Raw genomic sequence first — 20,645 nt, 5'->3', positions numbered from 1 at the left:
ATGGAACACAAAAGTCAAAATTAATATGGATGAGGAAAATCTAAAATTAAACACTAAATTGAATACTTTAAAAGTTTAAAATTAATTTCTAAATTTCTTAAATTTCAATTCCTGTTTAAAAATGATATAAAATATGATATGATATTATATTTCTATGTTTAATATAATTGTCACAAATAAAATTTATTTAAAAAAATAAATAAATCACCTTACTACCAAGTGTCATAACAATTAATTAGCAGTGTACCTACCAAATATTGATATTTATGAAGGATTTAAAGGATCAGATTCTCTAAATTATTTAATAATACTTCGAGATCACTAATTATTATCAATTAGATTCTATAAAGTTTGTTAAAATTTTGAAAAAAATAAATATTGATGATGATGATGATGATGATGATGGTTAACGTCCAGAAACAAATTATCTATTTTGATTTAAGATTTTATTCCTATGCTCAAAAAGCTTGGAGAGAAGCCTCCGAACTCACTATAATTTTGACATTGTAAAAGGCTAGGAAGGTCAGTATTGTAACAAAGATTGTGAAACTGAGATCTAATGTGGTTATAGGCGGGGCACTCTAAGAGGAAGTGGTTTTCATCCTCGATGTTCCTATTCTCACATATATGGCAGATCCTTTCCGTCCATGGCGTTTTAGGAACTGCCCAATGACTAAATATTTTGAAAATAAAAAGTAATATTGAAAATTTTTAAATTTGAATATCTATTTTTTAATTTTTAGCTTCATGCGGTTTAAAATTGAATTGTTCACAAAAAATGTATTCAACCAAGTGTCATAACATTTAATAAAAAGTACCCCTATCAAATCTAAATATTTATGTTTACTAATTTATTTTTACACCTCACTTTTTTTATATTTATTTTTATTATATCGTTTACTAATAAAAATGTACAAAACAAAAAATATAGTCATCTATATATTATATTATTTTTAATTGGATTTGATTTATTGTGATTTTCTGGACCTTCCGGTGGAAAATTTTGAGGTGAAATTTTGATTTATGTTATTTAAACTGGTTTTTTTCACTGTATATATGGATTCAACACATTGAAAACCCCTTAAAGCATTTGGATTATGCATGGTTACCCATCAAGCTTGTGATTCTCTCTAACTTCCTACTAAATTTTAGAGTGTTTAATTTTTTAATTAATAATTAGATTATATCGTTAGAATCTAAATATCAAAAACACTAAGCTCCATTTCCATATAACATCATGGGTTGTTTTATTTACGTTAGTATCGTTGATATGATTAATCAAATTAGTCAAATTACTATATATTATAATTTATTAAAAAATAAAAATTATAATTATTAAAAAATAAAAAATTTGAAGTATATTTTAAAGTCAAAATTTATATATTTCGTGTGGACATGTTATACGATGATCTTGTCTGAGGTTTGGGAATCTTATTGTTAATGGCAAAGCAATATACACGTGGCGCAAAGAACTTCGAGGCGGGATAGCGTGTCGAAGAGGATGACTGTGACTAGAGAAAGATGGCAGAGCCCACTCTTTGAAAAATATTCTTTACTTCCACTTTACCAATCCATCTAATTTTTGATTTTGTGAATTGGTAATCAAAATAGGTAATTGCCAATCAAATTCCGTCAAGATGGACGGCCACAGGTGAAAACCAACTGACTTCATGCTTAACAGAGCCTAAATATCTGAAGCACGGTCGCTTTGCAAAGCAATCTATTTTTATCAGAGAAGGGTAGTACCAAAGCCACAGGGCTGACTTCGACGTAGAGAAAGAAGGCCAATCGAAATTCTGTAGTGCCTTAAATATACTCTTCAATGGCAGACCCAGAAATTCAACAGCAATCCATATCCATATCCACACCCCCTGCTCCATCCGCCTCCACCTCCGCCGCTACGCCTCTGGACTCTTGCGGGTATGATGTTTTCATCAATCACCGCGGTCCGCGGTCCGGACGTGAAGAATACCTTTGCGAGTCATCTTTACATGCGGTTGGTTCAACGAGGGCTTCGAGCCTTTCTGGACAAACGGGAATTGCAACAGGGACAGAATTTTACTTTGCAAATACAAAGAGCTATTCGAACTGCGACCGTCCACGTGGCTATATTTTCTCCCACATATGCACAATCTAAATGGTGTTTGGACGAGCTGCTCCAGATGTGGGAGATGTGCGAGTCGGGGGCCATAATTATCCCAGTGTTTTACCACGTGAAGCCTGCTCAACTGCGGTGGACGCAGGGCGCAGGTGGAGTTTACTCGGAGGACCTGCGGAAACTGGAAGAGAAGAAAACATATGATACGCAAACTCATCAAGAGAAGCCGCGACACGACCCAGACACTATTCAAAAGTGGAGAAAGGTTCTTTCTGATGTTTCAGAAATAAGCGGTTTCGAGCTCGATGCAGATAATACGTGAGGACTCATCTCCGCTCTCAATATCCATTTTAATGATGCATACATAGATAGATTTAAACCTTACTTGTTTTAATTTTTGCCAGGGACGAGGGGGAGGTGCTGGATAAAATCGTTGAAAGTGTGGTGAAGAACGTGAAAAAGAGAAATTTGGACGAAGCGGCCAAAGATTCCGAAAATACAGCCCTGTTGGAGCAGCGGCAACAAAATCGTGGAAAGCTTGACGTCCTATTGCTCTGGTGTGGAAAACTTCAGGCCCTATGTGAATGGATCTTACAGTTATTTGGAGTTATAATGGGAGTAGTCTTTGTAATAGTTTGGGCAATAGTTGTTATCACAATCGCTAGAGAATTTAACAAATTCTAGTTTAAAGTTTCTTCGAATTTCACAGACCCCTTTGCAGAAAATTTAAACCTGGGAACACCGCCTGCCTATTTTCCTGTGTGGAAAATTAGTAGTGCAACTGCTCAGCCATGGGCTGGGGTCTTTGGCCTGGAAGTAATAATGCAGCAAAATTAATTGGTGAGGGTGTGGGTTTTATTCTTGAATTTGTAATGTTCAGGTATGTGAAGTGGTTACCAATTTTTGACTGTGGAGATTAGTACCATACACAGTTTGGCTTTAAATTTTTATCAATAAAGATTTTTTTTCAATTATATCTTTTTTAGAAAAAGAAGTATCACATATACACAGGCACAATATTGATATAGTCACTATTGATGTAGCAAAAAGATCAAAAAAAGCATTACTCCCCCAAATAAAACATTTAATAATTACTTGATATCCAACCAAAGCTGTTGAAATAATTGAGAAAGTAAATGCAACTAAAGCGGTTGAAATAATTGAGAAAGTAAATGCCGGTTGAGATCATTGAGACCTTGCAAGTTTCTATGTTTAACTGTTTATATTCTGGATTAAACACACATGCGATAGCTTTTAACACACATGTCCCAGAGGTTGTGGCATCTGTATACTTTGATTTTAATGAAATTAGCCAATATGCAATTTTTCCCTCTCAAAAAAAATCCACTTGCCTTCTAACTGTCATCCATATAAAGTTGATTCCACCTGCGGTAACCTTGAAGAGCCGCTTGCCAAGTAAAAGGCCTGGTGCCGCGGCCCCGTTTTCCTCCTGGTGAGAGCTGGAGAAACGCCACTCTGTAGAGTAGCTGAAGCAGCATACAGGATTATCGCTTAATCTATCTTGCAATAATTTGACAGGGAGGATCTCAAGTGAGCTCTGCCAATTCCAGAAGCTGCCAGTTTTTCCATTGTATGTACACAGATTATCGGGTAAAGTGCCCCCAATACTTGGGAAATTCTTCTACGCTGTATCTGGGATTAATCACAACTTTCTTAGTGGCATTATCCCTTCTCAGCATAAGCTCGATATAATATCAGGGGTATCTCAGTATTCTTGAAATTTCATTTCATTTTTATCCCGTAGATAGCTAAAACTTTTGAATTATCTTTCCTTTTAAATCATTTCTTAATTTACAAAATGTTTTTTTTATCAGCAGCCAATTTATAAAAGGTTATTTTTCATTTTTATTAGGGGATTTTTAAAAAGTTACATTGTATATGCTGTTAGGCATTCAGTTGACTGTATGATTTTTCGATTATAAAGTTCACTGAGATGGTATTTGTAGGTTTTCTCCTTCTACCATCTCATTTTGTTTGGCATCATATCACTGATCTTTTTAACCACTGGCCTCCTCTGAGAGGAAAACAGCCCCGTTAGATCAGTTATCTGAGAAAAAAACACATCATCATATGTCCCAAAATAAAAAGAAACACATACCGATGAGACTGAAAACACATCATCATATGTCCCAAAATAAAAAGAAACACATACCGATGACACTGAGTCATTCCCGGGTCTCTTTAGTGAGGAAAACAACCCAAACAGGAATGGATCAGCTGAAAGTTTTATGAGAGTCAATAAGTTTGTTATGGATTTGTTATAAAGTAAACTGAGTGCTGTTAACAAGCTAATAAAAACAGAAACAAAAGAAATTGTCTAAAACTAGGCCATGATCCAATTAAAATATGGACTTTTAAACATATGGTGGATGATCGACACACCTATCTCATTCATATCAGTTTCCTCTATCCTCCAACTGCACAGATCTTGTTGCAAACCAGTTTTAGAAAGCTGGTCTGCTGTATCATTGCGTTCCTGTAAATGTGACATAAAGAAAATTATTTTGAAAAAGACTTTAAATGTTGTCTCTTCTAACAACAGTGATAATATGTAATTTTGAGATCTTCTCATTCTATTAAACCATTTGATGATATTCATTAACAGTGATAATATGTAATTTTGAGATCTTCTCATTCTATTAAACCATTTGATGATATTCATCAAGTGCCGAAGATCTGAACCGTGAGTATCCCTAACTGGGTAAGCCAGAGATTTTTTTTTTTTAAAGGCAGACAATTCTGCAAATTTGTTGGATCCGGTCCCAGTGCAACTGAGGCTTTGAGACATCTATGAATGTTTAGGTGAATAACCAACCCAGCGCCGCATTTATTGTTTTGGCTGGAGGCCCCATCGAAGTAGCTAAAACTTTTGAATTATCTTTCATTTTAAATTATTTTTTAATTTACAAAATGTGTTTTTTTATCAGCCGCCAATTTATAAAAAGTTATTTTTCTTTTTCGTCATGTAAATACATTGAGATATAAAATTCACACACCGGATCGTGGAACAAATGGCTTTAAGCATATTCAGAAAAATGGAGATATATATGCATATGTTTTCACTATTTCAAAACAAATGGCAAAGTATCCAGGGTCATGATTAATTTTAATTTTTTAAAATAAAAATCAAAGATGTGTAGATCAGTTCTATAAATTAAAAGGCTATAAACAATCAAATATATGGAGATAAGTTTTATAAATTAAAAACAAAACATAATGTTATACAGCAGAAGTAAGCACATTTAAATAAACCATGTCACAATATCCGGTGGCAATGGAGCTGTGCAGTTGTTGACATGATTTTTTCAAGTCCCAAGGGCATTGGAACTCGGGATCTTTGGCCTATTGAGTTTACAAGACCAAATTCTATCTTCACTGGTATAATACAATATTATATTTAGTTTTAATATATAGGATTTTGTATTTAGTTTTAATTCATAAATTTAATTAAATCAATTTTATTAATTAAATAATAATTTTTATATATTTAATAGTTTTTAATAAATATATAAATTCTGTTATATATATATATATTCAGGAAAGTGGACCAGATACACAAGCACAAGCAAGGAAGCTATCACAATCTTGCTCTGTTATCTCAAGTATGTCATGTAGTAATCTTGTTCAACACAGGTCTTGCTTCATTAATAAGCATTACCTGGTTAATTAAATTAAATTTTATATTATATTTTTCACAGGTCTTGCTTCGTGACAATGGGCAATGAGAGCATTTTTCCTTAATAAGTATTCCATGGTTAATTAAATTAAATTTTATATTATATTTTTTTTGAATTTAAATATATTATTTTTAGACATATTAAATTGATATTGATTTTCAATTATTTTATACATGATCAAAGTTTATTAAAATTATAAAAACAAAATATTAAATTGAATATTTATAAAGTTTTTTGGATTAATTATATTATAATCTTTGGTTTGAAAGAAGAGGTAGACGAGAATACTTTAGCCATAGCCCAGGCATAATTACATAATAGATTACAAATTGAAACAATGTCTCTCACAGAAGCAACAAGGTTGGGGAAATTAACTGAGAATAAAGGAAGGTTGATCCGAATAAAGGTGAGCTCTACTGACCCTAAGTATGACATACTTAGTAAAACCTCAAGTCTAAAAGGAATGATAATATTTATAAATGAAGATCTCATTTCAGAAGATCAAGCAGAATTAATAAAGGAGGTTCAAAAGGTAAAAGAAGTTAGGAAGGGAGGAAAATGGGCAATAATTAGCAACAGAAAAACCGTTATTCGAGATAGAAACCAAAAAGATAGTAATAAATAGCAATTCAACATGCTCCAAATTCTTTCTTGGAACTGTCGGGGCTTTCCATGGAACAAATGCCCCAAGCTAAGATGGATTTCGAATGATGTTGATATTATATTACTTGTTGAAACTTGGGAGCACGAAGAATCTAAGGTCCCTAACATAGATGGCTTTGCACTATGGTCTACCTGGAACAAACGATCCTCCCGTAGAGGCATTGGGGGTATATCTTGTTACATTAAGAAGAATATCTCCCCCCATGCTAGGATTTATAAAAACAACCCTTACAACCAATATAGTTGGATAGACATTACTGACATTAATGATAAAAAGACCTACATAGCAATCTGTTATTTTTCCCCAATCATTCTAACTTCTATAAGAAAAATAATCTAGATAAAATAGTCCTTACAATGGTTAGAGAATGATATTTCTAGCCTAAGGAATGAAGGTAATATCCTTTTAATGGGTGACTTTAATGCTCGAACTTCAAGAAACCAAGTTATTCTTCTAAGCAATCATTCCAACCCAAATCCTCTTTGGTTAGACGAATACCTTACTCTGGCTAGCCGGTACAAAAGGAGCTCTGAAGACCTTAGGGAGAATTTGTTTGGGTCAGAGCTAGTCAAGCTCTATAGTGCTCAGGATCTCATAATTTGCAACCGTCTAAAGAAGTGGCCCAATTCTAGCCAGATGACCTTGTTACACAGTCATTTGTCACCGACCCTGCATTCCCTAATCCCGGACACTGCCGGTCCATGTTACTGACATCTGTGCTGTGTCATGTTGCCAATTATGTGTCACTACCTTCCTTGCAATCTCAAGAAGAATGTCTCAATTCATTATCCCTGAAGAAGAGCCCTTTTTACCTAAGTTTCTAGGTCGCCGCGCGTCAGAAGTCATCCCTCCCACGAAGATGATCAAGTTAACGCTAGCCCTAGCGAAGTCTTCACTCTATCCCTATGTTGCACCCGCGACAAGCCAGATTTGGCAAGTTTTTCAACAAATCGTCGAAACTTTGAGATGAAATTGCTTCATGGGCGGTCTTAGGGCTGGTTGTTGGGTCAGTTGAGCTCGCCTCTCTCCTCTGGGATAGTTGTTCCACCTTTTGTGCAACCTCCCTAAGAGATAAGCTCTTCCTTCCATCTCTTATGGGACCTCTCCCTCCTATAAATATCTCCTCCATGAATGAGATCAGCTAGCTTGGATGTAACTGGATGATAGCTAGATGTAATTTGATAGCTTCAGGTTTCTAAGAGAGGAGTAGAGGTAGAGAGTGTTATTGGAGTGTGGAAGTAGCCTCATATGTATTTTGGTTTGAGAGATGTTTGAGTAGAGTTGGCTTGAGAACTTTCTAGCATCAATCCTTTTGGACGAAAGAGAGAGTCATATGTTCCCTTGGGAGACGGTTCACAAGTAAATGCTTACGGAGACATGCTGACAGGACCCTTCGAGGAGGCTTACGACGTCAAGGCTCGGTTGTAAGTTTTACTTTGATTTATATTAATACAAATCAATAGCTTGTTTCCTATATCGTGTGTTAAATTGTATGTCGATAGCTTGAGGTTCCTTGACTCTTCAAGTAGATTGCTTGGTCGTTTTCTATTGCGTTTGTGGTGTTTCTCTACATGTTGTTTTCAAGTATAAGTGACTAGAAGAACAAGAGCTGGAGCAACACGATGAGGACTTCATTGAACATCGAACTGAAGGTAGGCCTTCATAACACCAACTTTCTAAGGAAATTTGCTTTGGTATTGTCTTTGCAGTGACTAGACCCACTCTAGGGCTAGAGGGGTTGCCTCTGTCCGCAGAGGGAACTTACCTGTGTCACAAGTTGGTGACCATACTGGGGATCGAACCCAGAATCTCAATTCTAGCCAGATGACCTGCATCCATGGGCTTGGTAGTAGCGTGGTAGACTATGTTATTGCTGATCTCCCTTTATACAACGAAATAATAAATTTTGACATCTTAAAGCCTGACTCTGATCATAGGCCTTTAGTTATAACTCTCAATTTTTTCATGCATAGAAATCCCATAGAAGATAATTCTTATAGCCAAAAGAACTTAATATTTGATAGAAATAAAAACGATCTCTTTCTAAATGAATTAAAAACTAATTTGCTCCCTTTATCTAGAATAGACAACATAGAAGACCTCTATCATATTTACTACAACCCTCTCATATTCTATTAACATGTTCTCAATTGAAGTTTCAAGTAATAAAAGAAATAGCAAAAACAACCCATGGTATGACAAAGATTGTAAAAGTGCGAGGACAACAATTAAGGAAGATGTTGATGAACCTATTAAAATTGGCAAGATAAAAATATGCAAAGCCCTAACTAAAAGGAAAAAAAGGTAGTATATTCGTAAAAGACAAGAGAATCTCTTACACCTCTCTAAGGTAGCTCCTAAGAAATTCTAGAGGCAGATTCTAACTAGGAAAACTAAAGATAATAATAAAATTTCTTTACACGACTGCAATTCCTATCTTAAAAAGCTTTATGAGATGTTTTCTCATTAGAAGACATTGATTTTGGGGTTAAACGCCTAGAAAATGGGAAAGCTAAGGACATTAAAGGTTACCAGGCATAAATCTTAAAAATTGGAGGTCCTGTGCTCATCCCCCACATCCACAAGCTTTTCAATCAAGCGGTCAAGCAAGGGTTCCCTAAACCATAGACTCAAAGCCTCATTACCACTATTTTTAAAAGTGGGGATACAAATAACCCCCTCTAATTATCAGACAATTATGATCAGCCCTCTCTTAGCCAAGTTATATGGTATTATTTTGAAAAATAAGTTGAGCATATGGATTGAAAGTGAAGGTAAACAAGCTAAAGGCCAAGTGGGTTTTAGAAGGCAGCACTCAACAATGGACCACCTTGTTACGCTTAGGATCATTATGGAGGAATTCCGCAATGATAAATCCAATCTCTTTTGTTGCTTTGTGGAATTTAGAAAGGCTTTCGATACGGTTCCTAGAAACAACCTATGGAATAGATTAGAAGAGCTAAAGGTTCCTTTCAAGTTGAGAGCTACCACTATAAGGTTATACGAGAATGTAATTGCCAAGTTAAAGAGCAATGAGGGGTGGTCGAAAGATATTAAGTGCAATATCAGAGTTAAACAAGGTTTCCCCCTCTCCCCTACCCTATTTGGAATTTACATCGACAAGCTAGAAGGTTGTTTAGAGGAAGAAGGCTGTGTTGGCACGATCTTAGCTGGGATAGTCATCATCCTTCTTCTCTATGCTGACGATATTGTTCTTCTCGCAAGGTGCCCATTTGTTCTTGATAAGAAACTTAGACTTATTAAGGATTTCTACTCTATCATGGGTATGACTCTTAACACTGACAAAACAAAAGTTATGATTATCAAATCCAAGAAGGACACTTATGCTAATTTTATGTATGACAAGAGTAAATTGGAGGAAGTGTCTTCTTACAAGTACCTAGGAATTGATATTCATCACAAGCTCAACTGGAACTATAACATTGAGAAAAGGATTAATTGGGTGTGGAAAGCTTATTTTGGTCTTGAAAATAATTGTAAAACGACAAACCTCATAATGTGGGATAGAAAGAATTTTCTCTTTGAAACTTTAGTCACTCCTGTTACCTTATATGGATGTGAGGTTTGGAGTTGCAACATCTCTAGAGAATCTTGGAGAAATTTTTAGCAAATCCAGAAGCATTTTATAACATATAACCTCAAAATTAAAAGAAATACACCCTATCCTATTCTCCTTATAGAAGTGGGTCTTTCCCCTATCGAGAGCCTCGCTATGACTAGGCTTTTGTTGTACAAGCACAAACCCAATAACATAGGAGACCATAGACTTCCTAAGTTAGCTTTGAATTCCAGCCAAAACCACCTAAGGCTCAAACGAGGTTGGTATAAAGACACCAGGGCTTGGTTAAACCATTAGGAGTTCGACGATAATGTTGCCTTGCAAAACATTAATAACATTAAAAATATTGTTACTTCTAAGTTCAAAGAAAAAATGTGGCGTGAGAAAGATTTAGCAGCTAAATCAAAATTAAGATATTATAAGGAGGTCATCAACCCCAGCCTAGAAGATCAAAAGTATCTCTCTGTTTTAACTAGCTCAAAGAAGAAAATTAATATAACCAAGATTAGAATGAACTCTCATGAGCTCCATAGTGAAACGAGTCGTTGGGAAGTTCCTAAAACACCATGGATTGAAAGGATCTACCATCTCTGTGAGAATATGAACATCGAGGATGAAAATCACTTCCTCTTAGAGTGCCCCACGTACAGCCATGTTAGATCTTAGTTTCATAATCTTTGTTGCAATACTGACCTTCCTAGCCTTTTACGATGTCAAAATTATAATGAGCTCAGGAGGTTTCTCTCCAAGCTTTTTGAGCATAGGAATAAAATCTTAAATCAAACTAAATAATTCGTTTCTTTAGGTCCGATAGACCAAAGTTTGGTCTCAGTGGACGTTAACCATCATCATCATCATTCTATTATATTATGTTATATTATTTTTAATTGGAGTTGACTTTAGTGCGACGTTCTGGACTTTTCGGTACCAGAATCTAGTGGAAAATTTTGAGGTGAATTCTTGTTTTGTGTTATTTAAACTGGTTTTTTTTTAACTGTATATATGGATTCAACACCTTGAAAAACCCCTAGGGCACTTCGATTATGCAGGGTTACCCATCAATCTTGTGATTTTCTCTAAATTCCTGCCGAATTTTGGAGAAATTACATTGGAAAAAACCACTGGAAAAGCTTCCAAAATGTCTCACTAAAGACAACTCGTTTTTAATTTTTTAATTAATAATTGGATAATGAATTTAACATAAAATAAATAACAAAATATTTTTAGTTACAATATTCATTTAAATTAATTCATTTGCATAAAACATTTATATTTCTTTTTAAATATAATTTATTTATTTAGACAATGTTTAAATTATTTATTTTTGATGTTTTTTATATGAAAAATATTGATGTTGCATTTCAAAATTTGTATATTTATAATTTTTAATACATTTTTTTACATAATAATAAACATAATTTAATTTTAAGAGATTAATATGATATTATATGTAAGGCTATTTTAAATTGGGGTTTATGCTATTTTAAATTGGGGTTTATGATTACTATATATATATACATGGTTTTAGAGGTTTTTAATTATATTAACATTTAAATTAATCTAAAGTAGCTATCAATTATATGGTTTTAAAGGTTTTTAACTCTATTAACATTTAAATTAATCTAAAGTAGCTATCAATTACATGGCTTTAGAGGTTTTTAACTCTATTAACATTTAAATTAATCTAAAGTACCTATCAATTACATGGTTTTAGAGGTTTTTAACTCTAAACATTTAAATTAATCTAAATTAGCTATCAATTACTATAAACAACAACACTGCATATTATACTTGTCTGATATTGAAACAATTTTTTTAGAGTTGCATGCACAGTGCCACGATCCAGGTGGATATTGGTGGCCACCTGCGAATTCCACCTAGACCCCCCAGTCAATTTCATTTGTTTCCTTGTTCATTTCAGCATTTACTATTTTTAGTATTTTTTCGGGCCCTGAACTTCTGCAACAGTTTTGAGCCCCTAAACAATGTTTTTTTGGGGTCCACGATAGGCCTGTAGCAATAGGCATGGGCTTGTGGTGATACCTATAGTACTCGGCGAGACCTTTCCAACAAGGTATCGTACGCGCCGAATGGAGATAATATGACCAAGTTATGACCCCAGGAAGTTGGCTGCCCAACTAACCCCAATGAGGCCCACAAACTCTTGGTGTTACATCTCCTTGGGTTAGGGTTTTGGTTGTTTATGGTTTTCCTATGTTTTCCAATAATAAATAGGCCCTTGAGCCTCATTGTAACATAGTTCACAAGCATGTATCCGCCACATCTCTTCTCAGATATAAGCTACCATCGCCTGAGCTATCTTATTTCCATTCTATTTGTAAGCATAGTTCAACATTTTTATTAATGAAATGAAGTGTTTTTCTGTTGCATATTTGTGCTTATGATTATATCTTTAAGTTGTTGCGTTCCTATTTAAGTTCAGATCATTGGTATCAGAGCAGTCTTCTCTTTCTCTATTTTTCTTTGCATGTCCCCAACGAGGTCAAGGTATAAGGAGTTAGGGCTTGATCTGGTTGAACCATTGCAATATCAGCCTCGCAAAACCCAACAACCTCCCATGGCAGAAGAAATGAAAGACAAGGGGGAAGGAGATCCTTTAAAAATGTTTATCAAGGAAGCCCTCGAGCGACAGAGGGACGTGATGATGGATAACTTTTCCCAGATCCTTCAATGGCTACCCACAAGCGATGCATCTTCATCTAGAAACCACTCTGGAGGCGCCACGCCTTTTAAGGTACAATTTAACTTTGATATTCCCATATTCGAAGGCTTGATAGATGTAGAAGTTGTAGATAAATGGTTCAATTTGTTGGAAGGATATTTTTCAGTTCATGACTTTTCCAATTGGGAAAAGATTACTTTTTCACTTCTCAAAGCCTCCCCACACGTCAAGGACTGGTGGGAAACCTACTGTGAAGAAAAGGACAAGAGGGAACCCTCGTTGTTTTCAGTCGTACCCACTTGGAATTCTTTTCGGGACGCCATCAAGGAACAATATTACCCTGTTAGGAGCTATGAAGACAAATACATAAAGTGCACCACGCTACGATAGGGAAGGGACCAAGATGTGTCAGAGTTCACAAATATTTTCTATACCCTTTGCACGAAGCTGGGTATCAAGGATATTGAGCAGAATTTGGTGCTCAAGTACCGCAATTTCTTACATAAGTACATCCAGGATGAGGTGGATTTCCTCGAAATTTCCTCGCTTGACACGACGTATCAGTATGCAGTCAATATTAAGAAGTAGTTTAAACAGAAGAAGCAGGACTTTGGAACAAAAATCAAAAGCAAGGGAAAGGCGCCCCATAACCATAGAACAAAGGATCAAGCCAAGGCAGGGCTACCCAGGACAGCTCGCCGAATTCGCAAGCAAAGAACAACACCATGAAGACGAAGAAGGAGACGGGAAAATGGTGTGAGTTCCATAAGAGGTCCACTCATAATACAAGTAAGTGTCAGGCCAAGCAGTCACTGGTGGCCGAGTTGAAGGCTTTCCAATTAGACGAAGGTTCTAACTCTGAATCAGAACTCGATAAGGGAACTCACAAAAGGAAGCAGATCATTAATGTGGAGCCTAGTGCCACCGTGACCACCACCAAGATCGAGAAGATTGATCCTGAAGATCTAGAGGAGGGGGAACACCTCTTCCTCTCGTAGATGTGGGTGAAGGGTTATCCTCTGCAATTCATTATCGACAACGGGAGCCAAAAGAAACTCATTTCACCAGAGGTCGTGAAGCGGCTGGGCCTAAAGACTACAACACATCCACAACTATAGACCATCGAGTGGCTTCACCGATGATGAGATCTTCGCGTCAGCCTACAATACCACCTTCCATACAACATCAATCCATTCACAGATGAGGTATTGTGTGACATTTCTCCTCTTAAAGTTTGTGATGTATTGTTAGGACAACCATATTTGTGGAAGCGACATGTTGTATATGAGTCTAGACCTCGCTCTCTAATTATTACTTTGGCTAATAAGTTGTACAGGATACCGGAGGTAGTCCCATGATCCAGATTTAAACAAGAACGCAAAAAATTACAGATATAACCATAAATATAGAGATGCAACAAAAATAAAACTTCATTTCATTAATATCAAGTATTGAAGTATGCTTACAAACAGAATGGAAATAAGACTAGCTCGGGCGATGGTAGCTTATCTCTAAGAAGAGATGTGGTGGCTACATGCCTCTGAACTGAGTTACAATGAGGCTCAAGGGACTTTTTATTATTGAACAATAAGAGAAAACCCTAAACAACCAAATCCCTAACCCAAGGAGATGTAACACCAAGAGTTTATGGGCCCCGTTGGGGTTAGTTGGGCAGCCAACTTCCTGAGGTCGTAACTTGGTCATATTATCTCCGTTTGACGTGTATGATACCTCGTTGGAAAGATCTTTTCGAGGAATACAACTGCTAATGTGATTGCTATAGTAATTACCAATTTCTATTTTGCCAAAAAAACGTGATTTAGGGCCTCAAAACGGCTACGAAAGTTTAGGACTCGAAAAGATGCCAAAAATAGTAAATTGTGGTACAAATAAGGAAACTGAAAAATTGAAAGAGACAATGGTGGGGGTCCAAGTGGGATATGTAGGTGGCCACCAATATCCACTTGGATAATTCCTCCCCCCTTAAGAAGAAATGGTCCCCATTGCGTTGAGTTCCTCTATGAGATGAGGAAACTTCTGTTGGTGTGAACTGTTTTGTAATGTCCGATGTGTCCAGTAATGGTGGGAAGCATGGTTGAAGACAATCCACATTGAAGACTGGGTGCAAGCCAAGGAATGGGGAAATTTTACACTCCAAAGCATTGTCTCCCACATCTTTGGTAATGGTGTAAGGACCATATCGGAGTGGTCTGAGCTTCTGATGGGCTCTCGTAAGGCATTCTTTTTGCAAATGAAACCAAACTTTGTCGCCCACTTGAAACTTGTGTGACACTCGATCTTGATCATGTTGCTGCTTGTACTTGGCATTTTCCACAATGGAGCAGCGATATATCGGCCTGTTGGGTAGAGGTGCTCCAAGAGTAAGATCAAACGAATGCTTGACCTGACATTGCAACGGTAATTGTGTGGGTGAGGAGAAGATATCCATGTATTCTTTCATGACCATATCCACCTGCTTCTGCTGCGTGGAGGAACCCTTCCCGGGGGCCATGGATGTGGCTACGATCTTCCCCTTACTTTCAGAGCGAACCAGAAAGAAAATGAATTTCCTAGTCTGGGAGATGATCTTACTGCATTTCATAGCAGAGATCAAAGTGGTGATGGTAGGTGGGGCTACCTCCGATATCCTATATAATAAATTACCCAAAGAAATAATCACAGAGCGAGGTCTAGACTCATATACAACATGTTGATTCCACAAGTATGGTTTTCCTAGTAATACATCACAAACGTTAAGAGGAGAAACATCACACAATACCTCATCTGTGAAGGGCTTGATGTTGTAGGGGAGGCGACACTGTTGGTTGACTCAGAGATCTCGTCCTTGGTGAATCCACCTGATACTGTACGGCTGTGGGTGTGGTGTAGTTGGTAAACCCAACAGCTTCACAACCTCTGCTAAAATGAGGTTCTTTTGGCTCCCACTATCGACAATGAATTTCAACGGCGAACCCTTCACCCACATATGTGAGTGGAAGAGACGTTCCCCTTCCTATGGATCTTCAGGCTCATTCTTCTAGATCTTGGCGGTGGCAATAGTGGCGTTGGGCTCCGCATCAATAATCTGCTTCCCTTTTTCATTCCTCTTGTTGGGTTCCGACTCAGAGTCAGAACATGCATTTGAGTCTAAAGCCTTCAACTCGGCCACCAGTGATTGCTTGGCCCGACACTCACTTGTGTTGTGAGTGGGGCTCTTATGGAACTCACACCACTTTCCTGTGTTCTTCTTTGACTTCGTGGTGGTGTTCTTTTCTTGTGGCTTCGATAGGTTGTCTTGGGTCACCCCGTCTTGGCTTGGTCCCTTGTTTTGTGGCTTGGGGGCGTCTTTCGGATTCATGGAGCCAAAGTATCACTTCTTCTATTTAAACTTCTGCTTGATCTGGACAGCGTATCAGCACGCCGTGTCGAGCAAGGAGATGTACAGGAACTCCATCTCATCTTGGATGTACCTGTTTAGGCAGCCGCAATATTTGATTACCAATTTCCGCTCAGAATCCTTGATACCCACCTTTGTGCGAAGGGTATGAAAACTATTGGTAAAATTCGGCACGTATTGGTCCCTTCCCTGCCACAGCGTGGTCCACTTTATGTATTTATCCTCATAGCTTTCGACAGGGTAGTACTCCTCTTTGATGGCATCCCGAAATGAATTCCAAGTTGGTGCAGCTGAAAACATTGAGGCCGTACTTTCATCCTTATGCTCGCAGTAGGTTTCCCACCAGTCCTTGACATGGGGAGAGGCTCTGAGAAGTGAAAAAGTGATCTTTTCCTGGCTGGAAAAATCATGAACAAAAAAAATATACTTCTAGCAAATTTAACCATTTATCTCTGGCATACGCATCTATCTGTCCCTCGAATATGGGAATGTCAAAGTTAACTTGTACCTTAAAGGGTGTGGCGCTTCTAGAGTAGCTATTGGAATTAGATGTGTCACCCTTGGGTAGTGAGTGAAGCATTGTCAGGTCCCTATAATACTAGTCATTCCCCCATTACTATCGTCATTGTATCCCTTAGTGTTATTATTGTGCCCCTATTTTCCCCATATTGTTATTAGTATGCCCCATAGAAACCCACTATTGTTATTTTTGTGCCCTTATGTTATTACTATTATGTCGGCTTGATTATATTGTGACCCCTTGGACTCCTATATATAGAAGGGAGGTTTAGTCATTTGTATCATCCAATAATTATTCATTTGTGTAATGTAAAGGAGGTTGCCCCCTCGAAGAGGCTGAATTCTAAGGCATTCATCTATCTTTTCTATCTTTTTGTGAGCTGGTTTCCTAACATTTGGTATTAGAGCTTTGGATTCTAGGGTTTCGCTGCTCCAAACAGGTCGTCGTGGAATTTTCACTATAACTTTTTTTCTGTGATGTTGCAGAAGCTACAAAAAAACCCATTTGCGCTGAAATCATGCTGAACATCGGGTCCAAATTTCGGAGCTTTTAGCACTATATTTGCGAAGATATGATCTGTGGAAGTTAGGGTTTTTGCAGACCCCCAAATTACATTCCAAATAGGTGACTTGGGGAAAATCATCATAACTTTTGTTTTGAGCATCAAATTGAAATTTCGTAAGAAGTTTCAAAAAGAGGATGTCATGTAGTTTTATGTGTATCAGTTACAGATACTAAGGTCGAAACAGTGACACGTGGCACATCATATAAGTTTTCTCTAGTGAACTAGTCTATAATCAGGTCACCGTGGGAGATTTGGTATAACTCTTCCTTGGAGAATCCAATATTAATCAGATTTGCGGGGTTAGTGATGAGCCTAATAAATAGGTAATTATATGGGCTCATTTTACCTTCTAACCTAGTCAAATCAACCATTCTCTTAGCTTATTGTATGATTTTCTGATTATATTTATGCTTATAGGGTGAGTTGAGTTAGTTATTATGCCATGTGGTCTAACATGTGTTTAATGCAGATTATTGATGGATTTCTAGGTCAAAGTCAAGGATCTAGTGGTCAAACTACAGCAATAACTCGAAGTAGATAGAGGAGAGGACTTGTAGGAGGGAATCCCCCTCACTTCGAATTCCCCTTCATTCAGCTCGGAGTACAAGCAACCGAATCATGCACTAGAAGGCAGTCGATCAAGTGGAAGATGATTGATAGTTATCTCGAGTTTTGGGAGCCAAGCCTCCCTGATTCTAAGGAAGTTGTTGGTATCTTTAGATGTGTAAGTAGAGAGGCCTAGGGCCTCACTAGGGTCAACTTTTTTTTGCTTGTGTAAACTCTGCGCAAATTTCGAGCTTACTATTTTATGACAATTTTATGCAATATAATGGAGATGGAATCCTTTTTGAGCTAACACTGAGTTACCTCAGAGGGCTGAAGCTCTTGGGTTAGGGCCCAATCCAAGCAGCCAAGCTTCTCTTTACTTGTATTTGTATTCTTTACTTCAGTTTGTAGATTAGTTTGTTGTTACATGTATTTCTCTTATGGTTAAGAATAGGTTGCTTTTGATGATTTAGTAGCTTGCTTCCATTTGTGCTTTCTGTAGCAAGTTAAGAAGTGATCAGATAATATTCAAAAGGCTAGCAACAGTGCCTTGGCCTCTCTTCCTCCCTCTAGGACCATGATTTGAGGAAAAGACTCTCTTGTTGCCCCAAAAACAAAGATTTTCCTCATTCCTAGGACTTCTAGTGTTTGCAGCTCTCTAGTAGGTTAATAGTCCAATTTTGCTTTGCCTTAGATCTTCTTTATCATGTTCACTTCCTGATTTGAAATAGTCCTTTTGCATGCTTTCATTTCTTACATCATTTCCCAACATTTCCTTCTATATATCATAGTTTAGGCCATTTTAATGCAAACCTTTGTTTTTCCTAGAATGCACTCATTTCATTGGTTGCTTGATTTTCTTGGTTGACTGTCAGTTTCTATGTAGAAGATTTCTTCCAAAAGTAGGACAAATTACCAGTAATCACACCCCCCATCTGATGCATGCCCTATAGGTCTCCCAAACCTCACGTCAATTCTGCCCTAGTTTCCTTCATTTTTCATAGAACTTCTTCCTCTCTCCTTGAGCAAACCCAATCATCTTTCTCTCTCCTGGTGATTCATGGTAGACCTTAGGCGTCCTAACACCTCATTCCAACCCTCATCCACCTTTTCCACCCACTCTCACACCCTCAAAACAGCGAAAATTTCTCTCGGTCTCCCCCTGTAGGCCTCTTGTAGTTTCCTGGTTTTCCTCATGTAGTTTTCCTGTGTCCTCCTATAGTTTTTCCTGTAGGCTTTCTTTTGAAGGCCAAGTGTGGGAAAAGCCTCCAGAAGCCCACCTAAAACATCCTAGGACCCATCCACACCATCCTACATCCCCCCAAGCTCCAAAACCACCCTCTAACGCCACCTGTTCGCTGCCACACTCGCACACAATAAATTACATGCATGTTAAATTCACATAAAAACACATAAAAATCCAAAAATATGTTTTTTGCTTATTTACTTCCAGAAATAGCATGGTTATATGTTGCTTACTTCCTTGAGTAGGTAATGGCATTTCTTTCATGGTTTTCATAGTGTTTTTGGAAAAAGTAGAATTAGCTTGTTAATTAGGGTTTACTAGGTTTTGCTTTACATTCCAGTCTTTCTCCTTTCTGCAGTTAGAATAACATCTGTAGAGTAATATTTCTTTCCTTTCATCACACATAGAGCTTCTTCTAAAATCTATATAAGTTGGCTTGAGCTCCTAGTGATCTCGCGTCGACTGACCAAGTGACAACCTGCAGTGAGAACTAGTACTTGTGCATATAGCACCGACGCTTCCAAGTTTGTTACGAACTACTGGGTTGATAAAAGTAAAGTTGGTAGCCCAGGAGTTGTAGCATTCTTGCTGCAATACTGGCACTCACCACTTTTTGGTGCCGTTTCTGGGGAAGCGTCAGAGTATTATGTGATTACTGCTTTCTTCTATTTTCTATTGCAACATTCTGCTAATAGTTTATTTCAGCAAAAGTAGACTAGTCATTTCTTTTCTTTCAGTTCTGCATTTCCTTGCTTTCCTTTTCAATTCTGCAAATTTCCATTCAGCAAGTTCATTTCAGCTAGTTGCAATTTGTTTTGTTCAATCACAATTTCAGTTTCTACAGGTACTTTCAGTGTGGGGAAAAAGAAACAAAAAAAACCAACCAAAAATATTTCCTTTCATGCCTCATAGGAGTAGAGATAACTTAGGAAAAATTTTGCCCAACACCCCCACTGCTTCTGTTGGCTTATAGGGGCTTGACCCAGGTTCGGAAGAATTATTTAGCCAAACAAATCCCACAGCTACCGGCCCTTTCGGCAATAGCACACGGAGAACGAACTGAGGTCTCACCTGAGGTAGCAGGGGAGGGTGCTGGAACCAGGTTTCCGCACCCTTGGGATGCCTTGATGTGGTCTGGAGGACTCGCGCACCAATCCAAGCCTTCACGCTATCCGGATTCACGTAGATCTAGTTAAGATTTAGTTAAGTTACCGTTCTTTTGCGGTATTTAAGCAAACATTTAACTCAGATTATCATCTACGCACTTCAGAATAAACTTTCATTCATAGACATTCATATCATAAAAATAAGTGCATTAAGCAAATAATTTGTACTCATTCTTTAACAGTTAAACACAAGAGCAGCACAGTATTTCAGAATCAACTTAGCTTTATTCAATAGTTCCTTCTCTTTACATCCAGATCCGCCCTGCGCACTCAGCTGCAGGGGTCCGCGCACACAGCTGCGGACTCTACTAGGCCTCTGCGCACACAATTGCAGAGCCTCTACCCCATACCCTCGACTCAAACTTACAAACGCAGTTTAACTCTTGTCAAAAACCCAGATCATTACCCATTCCATAATACATCTCTCAAAAACTCTCCTCTACCCATAGAGCCTCACTCTATTTATACCTTCTTATGGTCCA

General features: G+C 37.5%; 1 protein-coding gene across 1 annotated transcript; it reads left to right on the top strand.

The window, feature by feature from the left end:
* The first annotated feature begins 1,650 nt into the window (after positions 1-1,650).
* LOC149211415 (toll/interleukin-1 receptor-like protein) lies at positions 1,651-3,072 on the top strand. Its single transcript, XM_089390436.1, has 2 exons — positions 1,651-2,416; positions 2,503-3,072. The coding sequence occupies exons 1-2, from the start codon at positions 1,923-1,925 to the stop codon at positions 2,780-2,782; spliced, it is 774 nt and encodes a 257-aa protein (XP_089246562.1). The 5' UTR covers positions 1,651-1,922; the 3' UTR covers positions 2,783-3,072.
* The last annotated feature ends 17,573 nt before the right edge of the window (positions 3,073-20,645 follow it).

The sequence above is a fragment of the Pinus tabuliformis genome, chromosome 1_1 (genome assembly GCF_031772625.1).
Source record: "Pinus tabuliformis cultivar Carrire ecotype Pingquan chromosome 1_1, CPIR1, whole genome shotgun sequence".
Classification (NCBI taxonomy): domain Eukaryota; kingdom Viridiplantae; phylum Streptophyta; class Pinopsida; order Pinales; family Pinaceae; genus Pinus; species Pinus tabuliformis.
This window is presented reverse-complemented; position numbering and strand designations above follow the sequence as displayed.

Bases quoted from the DNA above. Each gene is read 5' to 3' on its own strand.
- LOC149211415 (XM_089390436.1), top strand. From the start codon at position 1,923: ATGATGTTTTCATCAATCACCGCGGTCCGCGGTCCGGACGTGAAGAAT. The intron at 2,417-2,502 runs GTGAGGACTCAT...AATTTTTGCCAG, and splicing joins GAGCTCGATGCAGATAATAC to GGACGAGGGGGAGGTGCTGG.